General features: G+C 42.3%; 1 protein-coding gene and 1 long non-coding RNA gene across 3 annotated transcripts in view; one reads left to right on the top strand and one right to left on the bottom strand.

The window, feature by feature from the left end:
- Window positions 1-995: 995 nt before the first annotated feature.
- sall3a (spalt-like transcription factor 3a) lies at window positions 996-17,544 on the bottom strand. Its single transcript, XM_049584248.1, has 4 exons — window positions 16,112-17,544; window positions 4,120-7,275; window positions 3,399-3,736; window positions 996-2,645 (listed from the first exon to the last, which is right to left on the bottom strand). The coding sequence occupies exons 1-4, from the start codon at window positions 16,191-16,193 to the stop codon at window positions 2,214-2,216; spliced, it is 4,008 nt and encodes a 1,335-aa protein (XP_049440205.1). The 5' UTR covers window positions 16,194-17,544; the 3' UTR covers window positions 996-2,213.
- A 2,209-nt stretch (window positions 17,545-19,753) lies between these two features.
- The window catches only part of LOC125893879 (uncharacterized), an 80,237-nt gene continuing 74,900 nt past the window's right edge, over window positions 19,754-25,090 (top strand). For both annotated transcript variants that reach the window (XR_007449938.1, XR_007449937.1), the window contains exons 1-2: window positions 19,754-19,825; window positions 19,933-20,006. This is a non-coding gene — a long non-coding RNA (uncharacterized LOC125893879). The remainder of the gene's footprint in view (window positions 19,826-19,932; window positions 20,007-25,090) is intronic.

Genomic DNA, 25,090 nt, shown 5'->3' with positions numbered 1-25,090 from the left:
CAGACTATGATTGTCCTCACACCAAATATACACAATATTGGGAAGTTGGGTTAATTTATGTGATTGTGTAGATTTAATAAACAAAAGCAGCTTTTACTTGGATTAACCTCATCAGTGTAATTCAGGTCAACAATTCTTATTTTTTATAATAAATTATCTTGCAACACTTTTGTGTCTGACTAATGAGAATGCTGTCATATTTCTTATGGTTTTAATTACAAGTATAGATCAGGATGTAAGGGAAGGCCAACAAATCATCAGCTCCAGTTGTGTGTGTGTGTGTGTGTGTGTGTGTGTGTGTGTGTGTTTTTTAACTAATGTATATAAACATGAGCACACACACACACACACACACACACACACACACACACACACACACACACGCATGTACATACTCCATACACATACAGAAAAATGAATATGGCCATTTTTTTGTGGCAAATAAAAAAGAAAATGCATAGCAATAAAAAAAGGCAGAAAATAAAATTATATTTATGGAATGATTTTTGATTAGTCTTTTTAAAGTACTTTTGGCCTAAGCCACTATAACATATCTGGGATCTGGGTTTTTAAAAGTGAAAATAACAACCATAATTTGAATTTTGATTTTTAAAATTAACTGCAAATTTTTAACCAATTCTAAATATAAATGTAATAATGCAAAAGATAGATAGGATAATAGGAATAATTTTCAAATAATCAATATTATTTTTGTTTGTTCCAAAGTCAGTGAAGACACTGTGGTTGTCAGTTCAGCCCACACTGCAAAACACGATCTCCTGCCTCAGTCTTCTCAGCTCCACTAAAAAAACATTACGCATGTATATGAAAAAAAATGAGAAATTTAAATAACAAAATAATGATAATAAAGACTCTTTGTAATTGATTTGATCTTATGAATCTGGTAATTCAGTTTTAATTTATGGAAATAAAAGGGTGACAGCGAAAGGGAAGACGTGATGCAGATAAGGAAACCATTCAAACACACACCTGTTCTCTTTTTTTTATTCAAGAAGGTTTTGATTGAGTGATGAGTTTGCACTCTGACGAGTAGCACAGATGCAATAACAGAGAACCGACTCTGCAAATTGTAGGAGTGGTACGCTGGAAACAATGAAAACAGCACGTGATAGATAGCTCAGTCAAAAGGTTAACGGTAACTCACAGACAAAACGTCTTGTTTTTAAAAAGTGCATTCACAAACATGACAAATACTCTCAACTCATGATGTCTATTTTTATGTGATACAAAATATGCATACCTGTTTTAGATTTGTCTGTATTTCTATACATAGATATTTCTTCAAAAGGATCACTTCTTTTTTCTTTTTACAAAGGTTAAAAGCAGGGTTGTGGTCATAGCAGCTTCGGATACCTCTAGCCTCTTTACAATGTAACGAGATACACATAGTCTCAACAGATATCCAAATAAAACCTACCATTTTCTCTGTTGTTCAACTCAAATGACATACTGTCTTTATTGAAAGAGATATTCATCAGTGAAGCCTGCAGTTTAGAAAAGAAATGGATCAATAAAATGCTTGGGCCATTAAATATATTTTTGTATACCCGCTTTTTTGTCAATATCATAAATACTAAAGACACAGGACAATATTATAAGACAATGCTGGGAGACTAAATGTAAAGATTAAAATAGTTCAAACATTATTTTTTTCAAGTTTTCTAGTTCATGAGAAAAAAAAAATATCAGGCGAGCACAGAAACACTATACTTCAGTCTTTTCTTCAGTCTATCCGTGACCCTTTTATATTCAAAAGAGCCATCATAAACACGGTTGCCACACAAAGGCCAGACTGTCTTTAAACAAATCTCTTTTCAGTTTCAGTCCTGTCCGGATAAGATGCTTGCCCATCATAAATGAGGCAGGATCCTGGTTTTCAAAGGAAGTCATAAAAGCAGTCAAACATACTGATAAAAACCAATAAGTACCATGCAAATCTTGCAAGACGACATATTCTCAAACAAGAGACAAAGTATTCTTCGTATAGGCGAAATATCAAGTGAGGAGGGAATGGGTGAAAGGCAAAGACCTCTAATCAATACTAAATACTATATTTCCAAAACCAAACAAAAAATATTTAATCTGTACATAATATAGTACGCATGAGTTCAGACTGGATCAGCAGTTTCTCTCCTTGTTAGACTCTTAGTCTTTGCCAAATGCCTACCTTGGAATAATACAGAAAAGTCTTTTTAATTGATCCCAATCTCTTTGTTCTCCTCCATAAATCTGGAGAAGGGGCGGTTGGCCCCGACCTCCAGACCAGCCTTCTCCATACCCGTCATGGGAGGGCTGCTGCCGGTGTGAACACGGTCCAGTCCTCCCGGCATGGGTCCCAGTGAAGTGATTCCTGCACCGCCGAGGCTGACGGGCAGCTGGGTGATGCCTCCATTCTGGATCACAGAGATCTCATTGTTTTTCATGGCCAGCCCGTTGGTGATGGCTGCTGCGTACTGGTTCCAGAAGCCCGGGTCGACGTTCATGGCCCGAGCCGCCAGATCCTTCTGGAACATCTCGCTGAACTTCATGGCATCCCCGCCCAGCAGGGCCATGGGATTCTCCACAGACAGTCGCCGACCCCTTCGGGCTGGAGCGTTGTTCCACATGTGTGTTCCCATGTGTACCTAAAATTAGCAAGAAAATAAAAAGAGACATCATGAGTGCGTCATCCTGAGATGCAAAACCTACATCCAAAGCAAATACGACATACAAATAAACATTTTATGGATGGGAATCAAAGGGAAAAGGCCAGAATTCGATGTTGATAAAACAAGCATACATTTCTGAAATTACACTGGGGTACATTTAAATTTTATGTTAGAGTGCACTCTGTTAGGGTAAGGCAGCAGCTGAGTGTTATTTCTAACTTTAATACAATACCTTAAAAAATATCAATATTCGATTCCATTTTTAATGCAGTGGGAAAATTTGAAAAGGAGGGCATAAAAGATCTACGTTTATGTTAAAAGAGAAATATAACAAGCCTACAGCATGACAACGACAACTTTTATTTTCTTGGTTGGCAGCAGAGAACTGCAGAACTATAGTAAAAATTAACAATAAGAGAGAGCAAGAAAACACAGCTGGTACTGGTGTATTGATACTTTGGAAAATGAGTATTGAAACTGTTTCAAATATTGAGAATTGATATGTGTGGATAAACTGATATATCTTTGACATTAACGGCTAGATTTTAACCTGCAGGTCAGAACCAGGAGAGACAAGAAAAGTGGTAGCAAGAGGGGGGCACAGAGTACCCAAAGGTCTTTAGCCAGAATTGATTCTAGAGTGTTGCATACATGGCATGCATCTTTAAAAACCACAATGACCCCATTTTTGTAAAATACTAATTGATGCTGTGATAAACTGGCTCGTACCTTCAGGTTGCCCTTAGTGGTGAAAGCCCTTCCACAAATAGAACAGGCGAAAGGCTTTTCCCCGGTGTGTGTGCGCTCGTGGATTTGCAGAGCACTGGCTGAGGAAAAATTCTTCCCACACGAGTGGCAGTTGTGCTGCTTAGGGGTGCGTCGTGGAGGCGGGGGAGCCAGCATGGGATTGATGCTGGGGCTCATGGTGGTCTGGGGTGCTGCAGCAGGAACCTGGATGCCCACAGGCAGGTGAGAGCTGTCGCTCAGAGACACCGACTTGCCGTGGCCATTCATTTCCATTTTGATCATGTTTGATGCAGTGCTGGCCAAATTAGGAGTGCTCAGCCCTGAAAAAGAAAAGGTGAAATTAACATCAGAATACTGAAAAATTAAAACTGCACAGGATTATTCAGCAAACCAAGAGCATAATATGGTTCAAGGTAGCTGCTGGAATCTGTCACACTTGAAAACGTTCAAATCACACTTTCCTGTCTTCATTTATAAAATGTGTGAATAGTATTTGTAATTATATTTGCCCCTTCTCTGGCTTTTGATATGTCATATCTAATCACATCATATTTTTCCTCATATTTATCACTTACATTATACTCAGAAGATATTATCATTATGAGTACATTATATTTAATAATAACCACACATCAAATCTGTACAGATATTTAATTCACTTCATATAATGCAAAACGTTTTAGTTGATTTTGCACATACACACCTCGATCTCTGTTTAGAAACAGCATGCTGAAGTGGCTCTCCTCCTTGATAAAGTGCCTGCCAGGTTGAGTGGCAGTCAGGTCAAGGGCCCCGGTGCCTTCAGTTGCAGAAAGCGGAGATGGGGTCTCTGATTTTTCCGACTTCACTGTTGCCAAGCCAGATGCATTGTTCTCCTGGCCCTCGTCTGCTGTCATGGCACTGCTGTTGTTATTATTGGTGAATGTAGCTGGGGACTTGGATCGCTGGCTCTCAGAATGGCTGTGAGCTGGGGACAAATGCTGCATAGAGCCAGAGGACTCAGACAAAGCCGGGCTCCCCATGCTTTGACCTTCAGCATCCCCCGCTGCAGACAGGGAGTCAGCGGCAAAGCAATCAGTCTCTCCTCCAAAGCTGATGCCATTCTGCATGGGCTTTTGACCAAATGAACGGGTCATGTTGGCAGTGGAGTCTATCATCTTCATCTGGTTCTCCATTGCAGCAATGCTGGAGATGATGGAAGTTGGTGGGGAGCTCCCAGGTGAATAAGGTTTACATGGGTCTACTTCTCCCTCCTTCAAGTCAGTGTCATCTTCCATAGCTTGCTCCATTTCATCCAGAAGGTCATCATCGTAATTACTCATCGCGTCTAAGCTCTTCTCATCAAAGGAGAGGTCAGTGTCCATCTCCTGCAGGCTCTCAGGGACCGGGGTGTTGGGGATCTGTCCTCCCATGTGCATACGGATGTGTTGCTGCAGCACGACGGCATTGGTGAACTTCTTCTGACATATAGGGCAGGAGTGCTGGACCCGAAGCGGGGGTTTGGATCTATGGACACCAAAGTGTGTTTTCAGGTTTCCCTTGGTGGTGAATGCCCGCCCACATATCTTGCATTTAAAAGGCCTCTCACCAGTGTGGATACGGTAGTGCATCTTGAGAGCACTCTGGCAGCTCAGAACACGATGACAGATCACACACTGGTTTGGATCTGTCATCTTCTTGTCAATGTTCTCGACAAGCTGCTGCAACTTTGATGTCTCTGAGGTTTGCATAGAGTCTAGGAGGCCCCCAAATGGAAACTTGGCCTTGAACTGGTCTGAGAGCATTGGAAGGACAGGATGGGAGACAGAGTTTGAGACAGAGCTCGGGCTAGTGATGGGTTCAGTGACCTGGCCACTGCTGGACGATGTGGTTGAGGTGACGGTAGACGAAAGGACCACTTGAGTTAGTGTAGTTGTGGTGGTGGTGTTCTCTCCTGGCCTAGTGGAACAGCTTGGGGGCAGGAGAACACCTTCAGGTTTCAAGAGAGGAGGTGCATCACTCCCTAGACTGGGTTTTGGGGAGGGTGAAGTAGTGGTCATGCCAGAGTCAATAACGATATTAGGGGACAAAGATGCACACTCGCTTGATGGTGGAGACGGCCTCTGAGGTGACCTGTTAAGCGGTGTGAGGCTTGGAGACTCGCCAAAACCACCCATCATACTCGGCAGCGTGGGAGGCAGCTGGAGCCCGACTGAGGTGGGAACTGTGGGGAGGACAGGTTTGCTGTCTAGCCATGTGGTTACAGGTTTTTCTGGGGGCAATGACATTCCATATGGAATGCCCGAGCTTGTGGGCACATTGTCCAGGTACTCTGGCACAGGGTAGGGATTCATCTGAATATGTGGGTATTTCTCTTTGTGCCTCTGGAAGTGGACTTTCAGATTTCCCTTGGTAGAGAAACGGTTGCCACATATGTTGCATTTGTAGGGCCTCTCTCCAGTGTGTGAACGCAGGTGGATTTGTAGGGCGCTGTCACTGCCAAACACCTTGGCACAGAAGCGACACTTATGCTTGAAGAAGGGGTCCTCGGAGCTGGGCTTAGTGTCAAACACAGACACATTCGGGGGCTTCCCCTTGCGGTGCTTCATCAGAGCAGAGAGGGGGTCGAGCGCATTGGCTGTGGCTGCTATGCTTGCCAGTGGGTTCGGGAAGATAACGCTGCTGGATGAGCTGTGAGGTATCAGCGGTAAACTGGAGGCAGAGCTCAGGAGGCCGCTGTGGCTGAGCGAGGGAGGGGTGGTGGAGTTCCTGGGAAGAGCTGAGCTGCTGCTGATGCCACCACCTCCTGTTACACTACTACTAGTGCTAATATTGTTGTTTGTGACTGAGGATGAGCAGGAGGGAAGTAGAGATGACAATCCAGTACCACTGGGCGAGGGAAACACCGAGTTATTTGAGGATGTGTTGGGTATTGAAGGGTTAGACTGCTGACTGCTACTTTGTGGTGTTTGCGAGAGAGGCCCTTCTATCGCTGAGGTCAGGGGTGAAGGGCCTTGACCGCTGAGAGTGGCTGGCAACCTAACAGGCAGCTGATGGACAGGGGGAGTGATGAAGTTGTGTAGTTGAAGCTGACTTGCGACAGGAGGGGCACAGGAGGATACAGGCCCCTGGTTTCCAGCAGCATTGCTGTGAAGGTGGTTTAGAGCAGGCTGTGAGGCAGACTGTCTGTTCATCAGAGCCACCTGACTGCGTATTTGTTCTATCAGCTGCAGCTGGTGTATCTGCTGTTGCTGGAGGGCCATCAGCTGGTCCAGGATCATGGGAATAGCCATGGTGGAAACCCCACTGCCCGCTGCCGCCCTTACGCTCTGTGAAAACTGAGCAACTGCAACCCGGGTGCCATGCAGGGTCTCCAAGGTAACATTGGTGCTTGGCATGGCGTAGCTTGTCACAGTGGAAGGGACGACATCATTGAGCTGAGGTAGGGAGCCGTCTGGCTCAGGGGATGTCACATCTCTCTCTTCAGGATCCATATTTTTTTCTGGTGAAAGCTCTAGCTCCATCTGCTCGTCCTCCTTTTCTAGGACATTGACCCCATTTAAGGTTGCTGTCTCTGGGATGTCATCCCCCTCACCAGCAGGACTGTGGTTGCCCTCCCTGGGGTCCTCGCTGTCAGCCTGCTCGCTAGGGCAGCTGGGTACAGGGGAGAGCTCTGTGGGGTACTCTTGGGAGGGGTTAGGTGTGTTCTCATTGTCATTCACTATGAGCACCAGGGGGTTTTTGGTGCAACTCTTTAAATGTTCACAGAAGTCTGACCACTTGAAGAACTCAGCGCAACACTTCTCACATACATGCGTCTCTTCACTGCCGCTGCGGCTCTCGTTCCCACTGTCGGCATCATCCAGCACTTCACCTCGGGCTAAAGGGAGGGGAGGGGGTCAGGGGAGTGAAGGGGGGTTGGAAAAGAGGGAGGAGGGAGTAAAAGAAAAAAGAAGAATTAATGAATAAATAATCAATAAAGAATCCACACATATTTTGCAGTGCAGTGCTGCAAAGATTTAACCTTTGATTTTTTTTCTCTCTTTTAACATAACCAAAATCAATAATCTTTTTATTTTTTTGCTCTGAACAAATTGCCCTAGTTCACCAATTCTCAAGACCCAGGTTTGTGCATTCTCACCCTCTCCATAGAGCCAGCTAATAATTTTCTTTGTGCAATCCATCAAATTATGAGGGCCTATCAATTGTGGATACTGCCGCTTAATGAAATTCCATAGAACCTATTGATTTCCAATATTTCATACAATTCACAGCTGCCTCATCTGTTGGGTACAAATCAGGACTTTGATGGCCCCATTAGGATTCCCCTCTGCTATCAAGCCCAGTCATTTCCATTCCACCTGAATTTCAAATGCCTGGGCCTTTTCATTTAGCGCTGCAAAGGTAATGCTTGAGTCCTGAATCTAAGCAAGGGACTCCACAGTGGAGAAATCTTTTCTAATGACGTCAGAAAAAGTGTGTTGTCAAAAAGTACAAGCAGAGATCAGTTGAATCTATAGCAATTATATTCTCCCTACACTATTCATCATTAAATTTGACGATTTGAAATGTGTGCAACTAAAATATACATACATTTCATTCAAAATGTTTTGAAATACGAAAGATTACCTCTCAGTTAAGAGTCCTTACTTGTTCTACTTTTCTTTTTCTTTCTCTGTCTGTCTCTCCCTCTCTCTCTCTCCCATGCTCTCTGAAATAAGACTCAACAAATTACATGCTAGTGCCATAGCAGCAAAGTCTCTGATTAGTTACACATGTTTAATCACAGTTGTAGGAAGCCACTTCCTCTTCCACATGCAACCATCAAGAGTCAAACAAGCCGACGCAAGCTCCGAGCATGGACCCAATTCACACCTGATCAAAACCATGTAAAAATGGCCTCCCTTGTATGTTTATTTTTTGTGCTCCAGCACAGTTATACTGTGTATCGTGTGTGTGTGTGTGTGTGTGTGTGTGTGTGTGTTGTTCGTGTGTGTGTGTGTGTGTGTGTGTGTGTGTTGTTCGTGGCCGCATACACATTTCCCTTTCATTACGAATGGGAAGTGTGCTCAATCACTGCCACAGCACCCTGCGCATACTTTATTTCACAGTCCCCTGTTCAGTTTACACTCAAAGACCCAGCATAGATCTGGTAATATAACTATCTACCTACACATTATACTATTGTTTATTCACTTTACATTATGAAATATATTAGGACACTTTCATAGGCATTATTGCAAGTAAAAGTAGTTTATTATACAAAAAGATGGTCGCTCTGTAAAGCTGTAAATCAGGGTTGCGTTAATAGGTGAGTGATAATTCTTTAAAAAGGGGCTCATAACTACGAAAAGAGCAAAAAGATGGGTTAGTAATCATGTGTAAAGCATGTGAGTGTATATCTAAACACAGACACACACATGCACATGAAACATTCCTGAATAAAGTAAGTAATTGATTACATTTATGCAAATTTTCTTCCACTAATCATACAAGTGCGACTCATCCAACAGGCCACTGGCCCGAACTACGAATGTTAAGAGATAACAGACGTGTCCAGTGTGACATTACCTCTAAAAAATCCTTAAAAAAAACCCCTGCACATTACAGACAGCATATGTTTACTCAACATTAAAGGTTTTCCTACGCTTTGAAAGTGAGTAATCCTGAGATCCACACAGTGCTTACGCTCATTTCAAAGGTTAAAACAGAGCAAGCCATGGTGAGGCAGATATGAAGCATTTGTGCCAATTACAGTGAGTCATTAGTAAAGAAATTCATCACTCCTCCTGTAATTTCTGGCCAAGGGGGGCACGAGCTATCCAGGTCTGGTGTCTGTAACTTAACTAATTATCAACAGAAAGGCTTTGGACAGACTCCGTGTTCTCATCCTCACTGGGGGCAGGGCTGACAAAACAAGATATTATTTTACTCAATCATGTAAAGTGCCAGGCTAAATAAGAAATAAAAAGTGATAAAGAACATTAAAATTTAAAATCCTGCACCTTTTCATTTCGGGTTGTGCATTATTTCTACTTTGCAATATCAACATCACCTCCCTCCTTCCTTCCTTGATTCTACACTCACACGCCAGCAAACAAGCAAACTTAATATAAAAATTCCACTAAAACAAAAATATTTAATGTATATTTTTAAAATTTCCATCTTATACCACATTATTTACCACAAGCGAAAAGGAGCAAGTGGCTGGAAACGTCAGGGACACGTGACAGCAGGCTAAAAATCTCCTTAGCCCAGCAGCGGACAGCAGAACTCATTTCCATAATTGGGGGTTGAAAGGTCAACGCAAATGAGTAGGCATTGTGTTGAGCTGATTAGTTATTAGAATGGTATTACTGTCAATCTCTTTTATTCATTCATACAATTACAAGTAGGGGCCTTTGTATGCCTCTGACCCCCCCCCCCCACACACACACACACACACACACACAGACACAGACACACACACTGACACATTTTTTCACACACACACACGTAGACAGACAAAGACCAAACACAAATTTCGTGTATATGTATCGGGATAAACACCGAAAAAATGCCACACACACACACACACACACACACACGCTTTTAGAGAATAAATTACTATAGTGTGTATAAGTGTGTTTGCACAGGCCTCCCTTCTCAAATTTGCCCTGTGAGGAAATATTTTTCTGACTTTAAAATCCACAAGTTATTTTTCCTGAATTATAATTTGTAAATTCCTGCTTTTATTTGAAAGTGTCCTTCCCACTTGGCATTTTCAGTTTTGTTGCAACATTCATTGTAAACACAGTCAAAAGAATATTGTGAAGAATATTACGGCCTTAATCGTTCACACTTTCAAATATGAGCACACTGCTACTTTAAAAACATTTAAAAACCATTCAGGGATGCAGACGTGGGATTTTGCTGCGGTTTCTGACAGTTTTAACATTGCTACACTATGTTACAATACAGGCCACACTGGTGTGTCACTTGATTATTGTTGTGCTTTTTTTTGGGAAATATTATAACACTGTACATGCCAGCGAGCTCAAAATAATACCATTTGCATTCACAATCAGCATTCTGTGCTGAAACAGTGGGGTGCCATCGTGTTGTGCAGCTGTGTAAAGGCGACATTGCAAGACAGTGAATATTTGTGTGTGTGTGTGTGTGTGTGTGTGTGTGTGTGTGTGTGTGTGTGTGTGCGTGTGTTTGTGTGATGGAGGGTGGGGGTGTATTGATTTTCCTATAGGATGAAAAAGGAAAGGATGCACAAAAAACCCCCATCCAATCCGTTTTTCATTCCTTTAAGAGTCTTCATTTACACAGATGCAAATATTAAGCTGAACGCACTCAATGGGCTGATTGTAGACGTTGAATCTGTGTGTCCGCTATCTTGCTCAGCAATCTTTGGCACGCTAACTGAAACCGCTAATCTGACATATTATATCAGATGAGGTATTCATGCTTTCCACCGATTCTGTGAAAGCCACAGAGCCGAGCACTGAGCGAAGCACTGAGCAATTACAAATTCGCCCATTCTTAACAATTTCCAGATTCACTTAATGAACACACACACAGACAATGACACTGGTAACATTTGCTGTGTGTTAAGGTAAAATCACTGGTATCTCGGTTTAACAAGGAGTCATTTCACCCTACATTTAAACTATCTTCATCCTACACCCTCTTCGTCAAACTGTGAGATTTTTCATTTACATTAATACTGACAGTAAGAGCAGTAACCTTCCCAAAAGGGCCTGCACTTACAGCCTTACAAGAACCGCCCCTCCTTCTGCCCCCTTTAAAATGCATTCTTCTCGAGCATCTGGGGATAGCTTAGGACCCTTAAAGAGAGATGCATCACTGTAGGTCCTGCCCAAGTTGGAAGGGGAGGGCGAAAAAAAAGAGGCCTGCTGGCTTCAACAATGTTGGAATTCTTTGATCACACTTCCACCACTCCATTCTCTATGAAATGAATTATTTACGCCATTGTTTTTTAAATTAAATTTGATTTACAGACAACTTTGTTGACTGTGAACATAGCTGCATTTTTGTTTGGTAATTTATCTGTCAGCACAGGATTATTCAGACCATCAGTCACTCTGACTTTTGGGTGTGCACTTTTATGAAGTGTTACTTCCTATTTTAAAAATACTTAATTTGTTTAACAACTCTAATTTGATCTATTAATATTTGCATGTGTTTTTAAATCAGCAGATCCTTTCAAAAATAATATTTTTCGGCACCATGTGGCCATAAACCCATAAATCATCTCCTTGAATGATCCCATGCATCCTCAGACCTGCAGAGGCTCGAGCGTCCTCAGCACAGCTCTCTGTGCGTGAGTGTGTGTGTGCGCGTCCGTGTTTGTGTGTCTCTGTGTCATCGGCCTGGTCAGCCCTACTGCAGAGTGGTACAGTCATATCTGCACTAACAGAGAGGCCTTTGTCATTGCCTGCAGATGTGGAGCAGCCAAAACATTAACGATTTGTTTGTGTAAGCATTTGCAATACAGTATTCAGTGACGGCACTCTGTCCAGATGACTGTGTCGCCCGTCAAGATGGCTCTCTGTCTCTGAATGTGGATTTTCAGAAGAGCTTGAGATGAGGAGGAGGCTTTAGGATCTGATGGACGCTCATCCTCAGCAGGCCGAAGACATATTTAAAAATCTGTCTTTTCACACTGTGGTATTTGCTTGATGGTTACATTTTAATTTTCAAGTTAAAAAAAACAATTCCCCCTTTTTTACACCCTGAACACAACATCATGAACAAACTGCACTAACTCAGCCGTCAAACTGCTCATACACCACTCTCACACCACTCACCACACTGGTATTACAAACCAGTGCTAAAATCGCCTAACCAAACACAAACCAAATCACCCTTAGAAAGAACACTAATGACCACATGTACCTTTTCAGCTGATGGCTTGTTAGCTCTCTCTTAAATCCGCCAAAATCTGCTGTTTTGTCTAACGTTAAAGAGTCCCATCAAGTTCTTCCTCTCAATCAGGATATTGCTTGTTTATGTGTGTTTTCGGTGCTGAGTAGTAATTAGGACGCAGCCATATCTGAGTGCCTTCTTGAAGACATCTTTGGCACAACTATGTGGGTGGTCCAGAGGCCTGCACCCAATGGTGAGAGGGGATTAAAACAAAAGCAAAACAGAGCCCCACTGCAGGGGAACCATGTTGTCACTGTCAGTGGGGATTTCCTCACTTTATTACATATTTTTTGCACCTCATAGCTACATACAGTCCTGCCTAAAACATAATGCTGTAGAGAAAGAGAAATGGTCTATGAGTGACTGTGAGTTTAGTAAAGATTTTGACTCTAGATCAAAAAATGTCTGTGAATAAAGCATCAAAAACAAAAACTGAAACCACATTTGTGGCTGTCCACCTGTTCAGTGAAAGCATAACCAACATATCTTTCCTAACGCGTCTCCTATGAAGTGTAAAGTATCAGCTTTCTAAACAATATTTATAAATGTACTTTTCTTTGTTGAGACTGATGCTACATATCTCCGTCCATATCTGGGGAGATTTCTTCGACATAGGTGGAAGCACAAGTGTGCTCATATGCCATCATGTACACCCCCCCACACACATTCCACATGCACACCTTCAAAGACACTGGATGCAGAGGAGGCGGTGGCGAGATGAAAAGCCCGTAGCTGTTCACACTTTCTAGGACACGAGTAAGCTGTGTTGCCAAGGTCAACGGCACACATGTTCTAATTGTACAAGGAGCTTGACATCTAGCGGCAGGACCTGGCTGGCCGGGGATAGACAAAGGTTAAGTCAGCAAGCTTTATAAAAGCACTCCTAAGCAGAGCCCCCCCCCCTCCTCTTCCTCTCCCCATATTAACACACACACACACACACACACACACACACACACAAAACCCCCCATGCCCCCAGGGGGCAAGTGTCCAGAAGGCCTGAGGGGGAGATGATATGCCAGACAAGGGCTTGTTGGCACATGATTTCAGTTTTTCATCTTTTTAGGGATGCAGCACATTAAAGAGGACCTCAGTGAGCTGCAGTGGACAGCAGAGGAAGAGAAATCCACACACACAAACACACACACACACACACACACACACACACACACACACAAAGATCACATCAAATTGAATATGTGGAAAATAATGAAAACACGAGGACAAGACAAACCTAAGCTCCCTAATCTTTTGGTTATTTTCTTGTTTTATGTCCATTTCATGAAATGTACTTCGGACAGAGTGTGTGTCCTTGAGCACAATTTGAACACCACTCGAATGCTTGACTTTCTCTCTCCCCCGCCAGCCCCAACATATATGGATTTTAAGTCCGAATCAAGCAGCGACTGACGATTGGAACTTTTGAATTCCTTCGACATTATATGCAATGATTTGTCAAGGCCAGCGATCAATAGTGTCGTCAGGAGCTGCACCACGGCGATAGGCAGCAGAGAATCTGATCATGCTGCAATGATACACCGACAGTCTGACATTTGTAGCTCGTCTATAAGGTAGCTTTGGATGAGACATGGTATTATTAGGTTTATCTAAGTGTGTATGGGCGCAGTGTGCTCTGCCAAAGGCTTGGAATTGTTTCACTGCAACGTCTGTCCTGAAAACAAGCGAGCCAGTATAGTGCTCCAACGAGGACAGGCAAGAACATTCCACGGCCACTTCCAGTCTTAAGCACAATGGCGTAGATGCTATAGGTTACCCACAGCAAAGTGTGTGTGTGTGTGTGTGTGTGTGTGTGTGTGTTATTGTAAAGTCACACATAGATGTAGGAAGATGGGTGTTAAAATGTAAAAAAGAGTGTATGTATTTGTCCTATTCTACACTTGTTTCATCTGTTTGTGGATCCGTCTTTAGACTGTTGTCTGTATCACAAATTGCAGTAATGATTTTTAAATAAAATTCTACCTGAATCCAAACAATCCAATTTTTTTTTACAAGAGGAAAAGGAAGCTCCCTTTTCATTCCACGATCCTACAGGAGAGCAACCTGATGGACATTTTGTATCTCTGACAAAAATCTGGGGAAAGGTTATCTCAATGTTAGAATAGTGTTTGTGTTCAAAAGTGAATCGGCCTGAAATCACGAAAATCCACAGAGTGAATGGGACAAAAGAGCCAAGAGTCATCGGTGTGATTCCCCCCTCTCACCAACATTTCCCCATGCAAAGAGAGCTGCTCCCCTGAGATTACATCACGCTTTTCTATTGTAAAGAAGCCCTGCAAAGTGTGTGGTGTGTGTGAGAGAGAGTGTGAGTGTGTGTGTTGGCCAACATGAGTCTAGATAGTGAGGTATAAATAATAGCAGTGATTTGTTGGGGGCACCCAGCTTTATGGACACCCCAAAAGAAATACATCTTGTACTGTAAACAACGAGAAAATGAATGATTTAAATAGTAAAAAACTACATTGTTATTGGTGTTTGATCAATTTAAATAAAATTCTAAATTAAATAGTATTATTCCTCATAAATAAAATGTGATTTTTGTACACATTTATCACAATATGCCTTTATAAAATACAGCAAATAAAAACACTACAATTTAAAAGAGATGTGAATTAAAAACAAGCATGTATAATATGATTTTTGCACCATAAAGTAAATGCAATAATATTCCTGCAGTTGCCCCTGTTGTTCCTATAATTCCTGCAGCATTACGCCTTGCTCAAGATGTGACTTTAGCTCTGTAATGATGGTTTTATTGCGCAAAAGGCTGAGTACAGAATAAAAGATGAATGAGCCCCCTTTCCCCCCCACATGGCGAGGACGAGTCCTGTCAACCGATCTTGTCGACATTGTGAGCAAAAGGGAACAAATCAAGTGTGCTAAATTTATGTGAGGGGGGTAAACAAAAACATTTCCATAACAAAACAAGGCTTCGACCTGCAACAGAATCCGCAGTTTGTCCCTCGGAGAGCCAGACAGGCGCAGAGGGACAAAAGACACTGCTGCAAAATTACATTTAAAAATAAAATTAAGTTGTTTTTATTTCTTTTTTTACAAAATGAAAAATATAAAATGTTGCATCCGCGGAATTAGGAATTTTAAAGTTGGAATGTGGAATATTTTTTAACTTCTCAAAAATGTGTGTGTATGCACGTTTGCGCGTGTGTTTTAATGCGCGCGCATGCACATTCAAAATCAACTATAAGATTTCAAAGACGAATTTAAAAAAAATAAATGCTCCGATTTTTTTTGGACATATGGTTCTAAATTAAATCTGTTTTGAAACAGGTCTTTCAAAAAGGCCTCCAGCTCACAGTATGGATGCTGTAAAGTGTTATAAATGAATATATGCATTAGTTACATTAATCTTAAAAGACACCTCTCAGCCAGCAGCCGATGGTGTGATGCAGCCTGGGCGAGCTGCAGGTTAAACTGATGTGTGGGAATAAAACAAATACACAACTTCTCAAACGTGAATCGTACATTTCGATGTCCTTTGGAGAGAGTTCTGACTGTTTAACTGTATCATAGTGGGTTTATTACAAATTATTTGCGTCTGTATTTAAGAAAGAAATCGCATCTGCAACTCGACATTAACCCAAATAAATCCAAGCGACTTTTCATTTGAAGTAGGACTTATAGTAGTTACAATGCCCCTTAAAGAGAGTGGAGTGGGGAAACAGCAGTGGTGTAAAGCAGAGCTGTGAGGGAGGAAGTTGTCTGTTTGAAAGAAGAGACCTCAGCTGATCAGATCCACTCACCGTGCTCGGAGATCACCCCGGCTATTGCGGGATCCTCGTCCGACTTGAGGTGCTGCGGCTTGGCTTGCTTGCGTCGGGACATGCTGCTGGCGTCAGTGCTGGCGGTGCTGCTGCTTTTGCGCTCCGTGATGTCTCTGCGTTTTGCAGATACATCAGCGAAGAGCGAATGAATCAACACACAAAAAAAGTTCGCAAATAGTCTGGTAGCGGAGAGAGGGGGGAGAAGAGAAGAGTAAAAAAAATATCTGAAATTAGCCGGTGTTGCTGCCGCCGCTGCTGTTGCTGTGCGTTGGATTGCGCATGTCGGTATAATAATTACGATAGTGAATAATGCCTCGCGATTAATGGCACCGTGTGAAGGTGGGGAGGATTGGCTGAAGTCCAGCGGACGCGCATTGGATATGGTAATGAGGGACGGACTAAGCAATTAGCCGCTTCACTCTCAGACTTTATCCGTCTCTTTTCTCTTTACTATCCAGCCTCCCCCAACAACACAACACAACACACCAAATCTCTTGTTATGCCCGGCTCACGGGGGGGTCTTCAACGCCAAGCTCCTTTTCCCCCCTCCTTTCACGAAGCGCACTGACTCACAAGTGCTGAGGATTCACCGCCGCGTTTCTTCTCCGAGTATCTCTCATCTTCATCACTGTGACCTTTATGATCCCACGTTTACCTCACAACTTCAGAGAGCAGTCTTCTCATAAAGTCTGTCTCGAGATCTTGGCTCAGTTCTCGTGCTTTCTCTCTCTCGGTAACTTTTTTTTTTTGTTTGCTGAAGCTGAACACGCACCTCCTTCTGAATTGGACCCAAGTGAAGCGATGTTTACAGTCTCTGAGATGGCTTTAAAGTTTTCTCTTGATGGACACGTTTCCGGTAAAGTAGCTGCGGTTTGACTTGGACATCGATAACCGGAAAGTGGACGGGACGAGTAAAGTTCTTGACAATAGCAATAAATTGTTACCAGGGTTTTTTTCTTCTTTTTCTAATGGCGCAGCTCTGCTCTCCAAACTTTGACGCGCGTCTTCCGAGAAAGCGGTGCCACGATCTGTAACAGTCCCCCCTCTCAGTCACAACACCACCGTCAATGTGCTCAAAAACTCATTCGTCCCGCAAAAGAGAAGTCAGTGTTTCTGATCGCGGTGAGGTTTCCCTCTCGTCCTCCTCCTCTCGCCGTGTTTTAGCTCCCGGGTTGCGCTTTCGCTCACGGTGCGCTCTCCAAAAAGTGGCTTTTCTGGATATCTGGCGGCCAAACACTCAAACACAGCTTGTTTTCCAAATTAAATCATCACTCAGTGTCTTCCCCTTTTGCTCGGCTCGCGGGCTCATATCGAAGCCAACTTTGAAGTTATCTTCTGGCGGACCACTCGCGCTATCGGTCTCTCGTTGTTGGGCATGGCTCCGTGTGTGTAGGGGACTGCGCTGTGTGTGAGAGTTAACCCCCAAGCAGAGGTTCAGCCCATTGCTTTCAGCCACCACTAGGATGTACCACCACGTTGCTGTTCAATGGATCGTCCTCAGACTCCAGTGTGAACACCCAGATTTGACCTCCCATCATATAATATCTCACAGCTCTTACCAGCCGCCGCCTGTAAGGGATAGCCTGTCATATTAATCTCGCACTGTATTATTTTTTTATTTATAATGAGAGCGGCGAGTATGTGGCTCCACGGTAGGCTTTCCATCACAACTTCCTCCCTTTATGTTAACTTTATTTCCACTTTATTGTCATTTTACGCACGGTGGCAACCGCTGGAAATGTAGTTTGAGACATCTTAGTGAGCTACTGTAAAAATATATATTATTCTATAGTGTCCTGTAAGACTGTCCTATTTAAATCACCATATAAACACAATATAATATATATTTGTACACTCAATAAAATTGTTTATTCCTCCCTCGCTTTTGCGTAAAATTAATAGACGTGGAAAAGAGACACGGTGTGCATTGACGCCAGCTCTTTGTGGTGTTGAATAAACACATTAACCCTTTCCTCTGCATATTTCTATTTGCATTAAAACCTCTGGATGCATGGGGTCACATTAATGGGGAAGGGATTGAAAGGATTAAGACGTGTGAGGCCGGCTGGCATGTAAATAAGACCAGAATTCTTGCATATTCTTTTAGTAATAAACACGATTTATGAACGTATCCTTTTCAGTTAATTTTGCGTATTACAAACGTCACGATTTGCCATAAGACACGTTTTTAAATTACACAATTGCAGGTTGTGTTACTACAAATTGTTAAAGATGATGCTGAACATGTTACACCACTGCTGTCATGTTTCTTTTGCTGTTCCAGCGCACAAAACGTGTGTTTCTAAATAAATTGGAAGCCACTTTACTGTAACGATGGATCCTGGGCTTTTTTCAGTCAGGGGGGAGATCAGTTAGAGCGCCCCCCCCCGCTCTTCCCTCCCCCCTCCCTCCCCCGCTTGTCTGTTTGACTTGTCTATTCCCCTGTGTGCACCTCATATGAGAGACAAATCTGTTGACAACAAGGTCGTCCTGTGAGCAAACTTTCTTTTTTTCCCCTCCTTCTTCCTCTCCTTCTCTTCTCCATCATCCCCTTAGAAGTTATGTCCAAAAGGCTGTTATTATCTGGTATTAATAGATGCAGCCCCAGGAAGACAAAATCAGCTATTGATAATTGCAAGGAGTATACGGCAGCTACTGTATCGATCGGCGTGTCCTCCACTCCCCTGGTACTGAGAGATAAGGAGACACACTCTTTAGAGCAATATAATTTCTTTTGACCTATCTGCTTGCTACAGACTTATGATGAATAGCCAGAGTGGCTGAAGTCCTTTATCACCAAAGTTACCCCCTTGATATAATATTGATTCTTTATAACTAGCTCGCCACACAAAAATCAAACTGTCCACTTGGCCATCATCATCATCAATATCATCACAAAGGCGGAGGAATGAAGATCCCCGCGCCTCTAAAGGCGAGCCTTTACAATCTCCTCTGTAGGCCTAATCTTTATTTTGCTGATGATGAAAGGAGAGGGGAAACGAGGCAAGGTGCCATTTAAGACGAGGTGCCATTTAATCCGGTATAGACTACACACACACACACACACACACACACACACACACATAGAGAGAGAGACAGAGGGAGGGAGAGAGGATGATCCAGAGTGATCAGGTTTGCCAAACAGCTTGGACTTCTGGGAAAGTAATTAATTTGGTGTGATTTTTTTTGGGATTGACAGAAAGATTTTGTGTGATTTTAGGCTGCACAAAAGCTGCAATCCCATAATATTCTCACACTGACATGACAGTGGATTAAAGAAAAAAAAAAGTCCACCCTCCAGTGGAACTATTAAAACAACTATGACTTTGGAGAGGCTTCATAAAACTAAATAAAAATCTCTTTAATTGACTGCAGTGGCAATGTAAAAATGCACGTTTGTTTTATGATACAGCTCACACCGGATGCGCCCCAGAGGTATCTTTTAACCTTAAAGGACGGGGCTGTTTTGCTGCGTAGCTGGAGCCCCATAGAGGCTATTTCAACGGGGCCACTCTCTCTATTCACCGAGAGAGGGGAGAGCGCTGCTGGTGGAAGGGGAGTGGGGTGGGGGGGCCGAGGGATGGAGGGAGGCGGGAGGGGAGGGGAGGGTGGGAGAGGAGGCAGAGGAGAAACGTGTAATCACCCAAACAACCATTTTTACCCATTTCACCCCCTCTGGATCTGTGTCGCAAGGTAAGAAAAAGGCTACTTGGCTTCTTTACCGGCCCTCTCTGCATCATGAAGTGCAGCGGCTGACTTGTGTAAGAACTCCTCTCCTTTCCTCTCCTCTCACTCTGCAGCCTGCCGTCAGCTTTTCTGTCTTTCACTGCGGATACCGTGGAGGGAGGCCGGACGGCGAAGAAGACACCAAGAGGTAAATGACGCTCGCAGTTTGAATTTAAATTTTATTATTTATTTTGGTCGCTGTGCGTCACTGTAAAATGAGCAGAGTGTGAAGTTCTCCGTCACATATCTTTAAATAACCTGCTGTGTTGTGTACGCTGTTGGGATCGTAAAGAGTGTGATTAGACCGCTGGAGTAGCGCAGTCTGAAAAACTGCGTCCCGTGCGTCAGTGTCCAATCAGACGTCTTTGCGCCGCCGCAACTGGTGCCAAGACGCATTTACACACACACACCGCAGGCTAATGTAGCAGCCTATGGCAGCCTATGGCATACTGCTGGGCTTCTATCTGCACCAATCAGAGGCGACTTGTAACTTTTTTTTTTCTGCTATTGGATGATCATAATAACAGTATCCCCGAGGACAAGTCACTACACATACCTGAAATATTTCTGTAAGATTATAACTCATTATTGGGTCTATAATCACTTTAATATTATTATTGTTAATACAGATATTAACATTGCTTTATATTCTATGATTGTGTGATGCTCACACACTGTCTGTTGTATCTATATTGCATTTAATGAAGCTGATACTTTTTATGGTTTTATTACAATATAATAAATAAACAATAAAAGACTAATAAGCCAAATTAATTTTATAGAGATCTTTTAATGGATTTAATGTCTTACGCATCACCTTTATAGTTATACAATATTCCTACAGATATTATATTGTGTCAGCAGCACTTGATGGGGAGTTTGAAATATTCACATTTATTTTATTCTGTGCTTATCGATCCTTTTACACCTATAATTATTAATGATATTATTTTATTGAACTTGCGGTTTTGACCCTTTATGGTTACTGTAGCATGTGTTACTTGTTGGACAGTCTTACGGATAATTTCAGTAAAGTTTAGGTCAGTTCACACGTTAAATTTAAAGCGACTTTTTTCATTTTGTAGTACATCATTATTATTATAGCACTTCTGTAATATTGTGATGGTGACTTTGGGGTTGTAGCTTTATAGAATAAAACATTATTTTGTTATTTCAAATACGATACAATAGTGGTTTTATGAAGATTGTGACATATTTACGTCTTATATTAAGGGGTGTTTTCATCATAGTGTTGGTAAAACTATTCAGGTGGAGCCACTCAACGAGTGTGTGTAGACACTGAGCGAAACTATAGCAGCTGGTTGTCAGACTGACATGATATAAGAGTGGGTTTTTTCTTTCCTGACATGTTTTTTAGCTTTGCTCCGCACCACACATCCATTAGTTGGATATGTAACACACACACACACACACACGTGCACACACAATTTGATACATAATTGTGGACATCATGCATAAGTAATGATTGTTGTAGCCGGGGCTCTACTAAGTGGCAACTGGCTGTGATCCTGCACTGAAAGTGAAGTGTTTTACTCTCACATTTATCACAGAGTCAGAGATTAGGAGGCATTTGAATCCGTGTGATCCGTGAACTGTTTTTACATCAGTGAATTCGACCATACATTTTCAGTTATCATATCATGACCTGCTTATCTTGCTTCCAGCGAGGCAGGCTGAGATAAAATGTGACAGGCGGCTCGTACCTGAGATGAGTAAAATGTGATCTGACTGGTCCAATCAGGCCTAATTGAAATGAATTGAATCAACCCATTTCTTCTACTACTGTAATTAAATTAGTAGCTGGGGTGTAATTGGACATCGAGTTGGCACTCGAGAAGGAGATGACAAAATGCTCATTGCTGCCACCGAAGGACTATGTGTCAAATTCAGTGTGAAAGGCAGCACACCAAATGCTGGCTGACACGTTGACAAGTCTGGTGCTTCACGAGAAGAGCCCACAAACAAAACCCTCCGATTATCTGCCAGACTGAAACACTGCCTCATATGGAGGGAAATATGTTGAGATCTGCATACGTGTGATTAAACTTGATGTGCAGTGAGTGTGGAAATAAACACGTTTACTGTATATACAGTGCATCATAAGTTAGACTCTAATTATTGCTATTATAGTCCAGAACACTGTTCTTCCTGGGTTCCTAAAACACCTCTAATACTGAAAATGTTATAGCAGTAGCAGCTCTTAAATAAAGAATGACCCTCTTAATCTAGGGCATAAATGTAATAAATAAATAATTAACTGATAAAAGACATTTTAAAGGCAAATCAAATAAGATTCGGCGAGCAACAGCCAGCTGATATCTGATTCTTAATAAAACCCTGATACTTGCTGACCAGTCTCTGCCCTAACCCTCCTAGATACAGCTATATGTAAGAGCAGTGTTACATTTTGATGACTGAATTGGAGGCCCTGTATCAAATATCTCACATATCAGTTTGGTCCTCACAGGAAGGGAAGAGGTTTTACTGCTCCAAGGCCTTGGTCATCTGTGGCTGTAATGCCATTTCCAAGAACAATGAGCAGAACGGGGCTAAAGTCGCACTGATGACACTTAATCTCATTGGAATTCCTTGTCAGGTTTGACCTTGGAAAGATATTAGCCACTCGACAAGTGACTGTGTGGGTGTGTGTGGGTGGGGAGAGGTGCCTGTGTGTCTCTGTCTGTGCGACTGCAAGTTGTACGTGTGTGTATGTCTCTGTGTGTGCTTTCTGGAGTAAACACAGGTGGAATTTGCTTTAGAGAGGTTTTAGATTTATAACTGCACCGTTGGTGTCGGTGGACGCATGATGATCTCTTTTGTGAGTCTAACTGTGACTTAGAGAATCGTTCCTGTATTTGCATGGTGGTCCAGCACTTCTGATGTGTTGCTGGAGGAGGAGGGGGGTCGGAGGGGGACTATGCATGTGCATGAGAGCAGCTAGCAGCCAGACCAGTGGACTGCAGGGATCTGTGGCCCGGTGATATGTGTGCCACATAGTCTGTTCAATAGAGGCCTTTGAATATTTAAACAGCATCAGTTACTTCATACTGTCATTGTTTTGGCACCATTTGCCTTGCTTAATCCTGGTAAGTGCATATCTACACAGTCTTACTGACAGTGTAGAGGTGTGTGTGTGTAGGTGTGTGTGTACGTGTCAAGAGAGGGGGCATTGATAGATACGTTTGCATCGTGATTCAAAGCTAGTGAAAGTTAGCATACTGATAAATGTAAGCAGCTACCGTTGCATGTCCTTTGTAGTGATTAGACTGCCATTAGAAGTGTGTGTGTGTGTGTGTGTGTGTGTGTGTGTGTGTGTGTTAAAGCAGGGGAGGGCATAAGAGCGCGCCTGTATGAGCATGTGAGTGTGCTTGACGCCATCTAAAATGAGAGAGAAGACAGGAAACAAAAGGACGGGACAGTAATGTTCATTCGCAAGGTTCCTCCGATATTTAAAGCCAGCCAAGTTTAAACGAATGCAACCACTCGCTAAGGTCAGAAATGTGTGTTTCTGCATTTGCTCCTGAAATGACTGCTTCCTTTCAGTCGACACTATCTTCCAGAGCATCAGTTTGATCCTGCTGTTCCCACTACAAAGGTGCATACAATACGAACAAGGTGACGTCGATTGCAAAAAGGCCTATGAGCTTCAAGAGCAGCAATTAGAGTTAAACTGATACCTTTAGTCAGGTATCTAAAGCTGAGGTGGTGTAAAAACAGTGCGGTTTTGCCCCTAAATGAAACAAAAAAGGCCAGTTCTGACTTTTGCTGCCAAATCAGTGTTAAAATAGTTGACGAGGTTGATCACAATCGTGTTTTGAAGGCCTGGGATTCCTGTTTTTGACTCAAAGAGCAAAAAAAAAGTGGAAGGAAATGTGCTGCAGTGTTTGAGTGACACGAGGAACTAGCGTGATAAGAGCAAAGGAAAATATAATGACATTATGATAAGAAAAGAAAACAGATTTTAAAAGAATTAAAAGAATATGGAGCACAAGACAGTTTTCACATTTTCATAGACACCTATCTGTCTGCGTGAGAATGCACCATCACACAGCTGCTGCTTTTGAGACTGGACTGCTACTATGTGAAACACTGTTGCATTCACTCATTCTCTCTGCACTGTTTGCTGTTGACATAAGAATTTGCACTATCAACATAACATAACTGCTGCTGCTGAATCTGATTTGCTTTAAATCTTGTTACACTGCTCACCCACGTGCAGAATTTCTTTTTCATGTATGCAGTTGCCTTCTCTCACGTCACATATCTCAGTCCTTTTTCCTATTACAATGTGCAGAACTGTTGGATAAACGTGTCACTTACTTTTACGCACAATCCTAATTTTCGTACATGCTATATTTTATATATGTCAATCCATTTTATCCTAAATATCATCTTATCTCACGTCTTTCTGCCACTTTCTTTTATTTTATCTATTTTTCTTTAATTCTTTAATTTTAATTTGTTTTTTAATTTCATTCTGTTATTATATAATGTTTATTTTTTCCTTTATTTTAACATTATTCTATCTTTCTGTATCTCATTTTATTCCTATTTTTTTATTTTTTTTTTCTATTTATTTTATTCCTCTTTTTCTCTTATTCTATCTTTATCTTATCCTTATTGTGACTATTGCTTTTATTGCTCAGCTGACCTGTTCTCTCGTCTTATACATTCCAGTGTACCATTGACCCTGTGTTAGCCTATCAGTGACTAATAAAGCAAAATTGAAACTAAAATGCCTGCACGAAATAAAGCTGAAAGCCCAGAAAAGTTATCGTCAGAACAATATTGCTTATATAAGTGACAAGCTTTCCTAGATGAAGCAAAAAAGCTCTTGTTTGCTGTGGGGGAGAGTTAGCTGCTTTACATTCCTCCATTTACAGTACTGGATGCACCGGCATGTCTACAGCCCTTCAGCCTTTCTCTTTCTCTCTCTGTCTTCGTCTCCACGGAGAAATATTTGCGCAGTGAACCCTCCTCTGTATAGTATCTGTGCTATTCCCCTCTTTGTCCCTACACTGACTTATTTATGGTAACCCGCTAATGAGCTATACGGTCTTTTGTAGTGAGAGACAGCATGTGTAAACATTTAGATTTTTTCCCTCAAGTACACGGCAAGATCCACCAAATTAAAAGGCACAAAGTGAAATGAAATCACGGAGCAACCTAACACCTGATCAAATACAAGGTTACCCATGCAGTGTTTTGTGT

This window comes from Epinephelus fuscoguttatus, linkage group LG8 (genome assembly GCF_011397635.1).
Source record: "Epinephelus fuscoguttatus linkage group LG8, E.fuscoguttatus.final_Chr_v1".
Taxonomy (NCBI): Eukaryota; Metazoa; Chordata; class Actinopteri; order Perciformes; family Serranidae; genus Epinephelus; species Epinephelus fuscoguttatus.
Note: the sequence above shows the minus strand (reverse complement) of the source record. Positions and strands in the feature narration are given on the sequence as shown.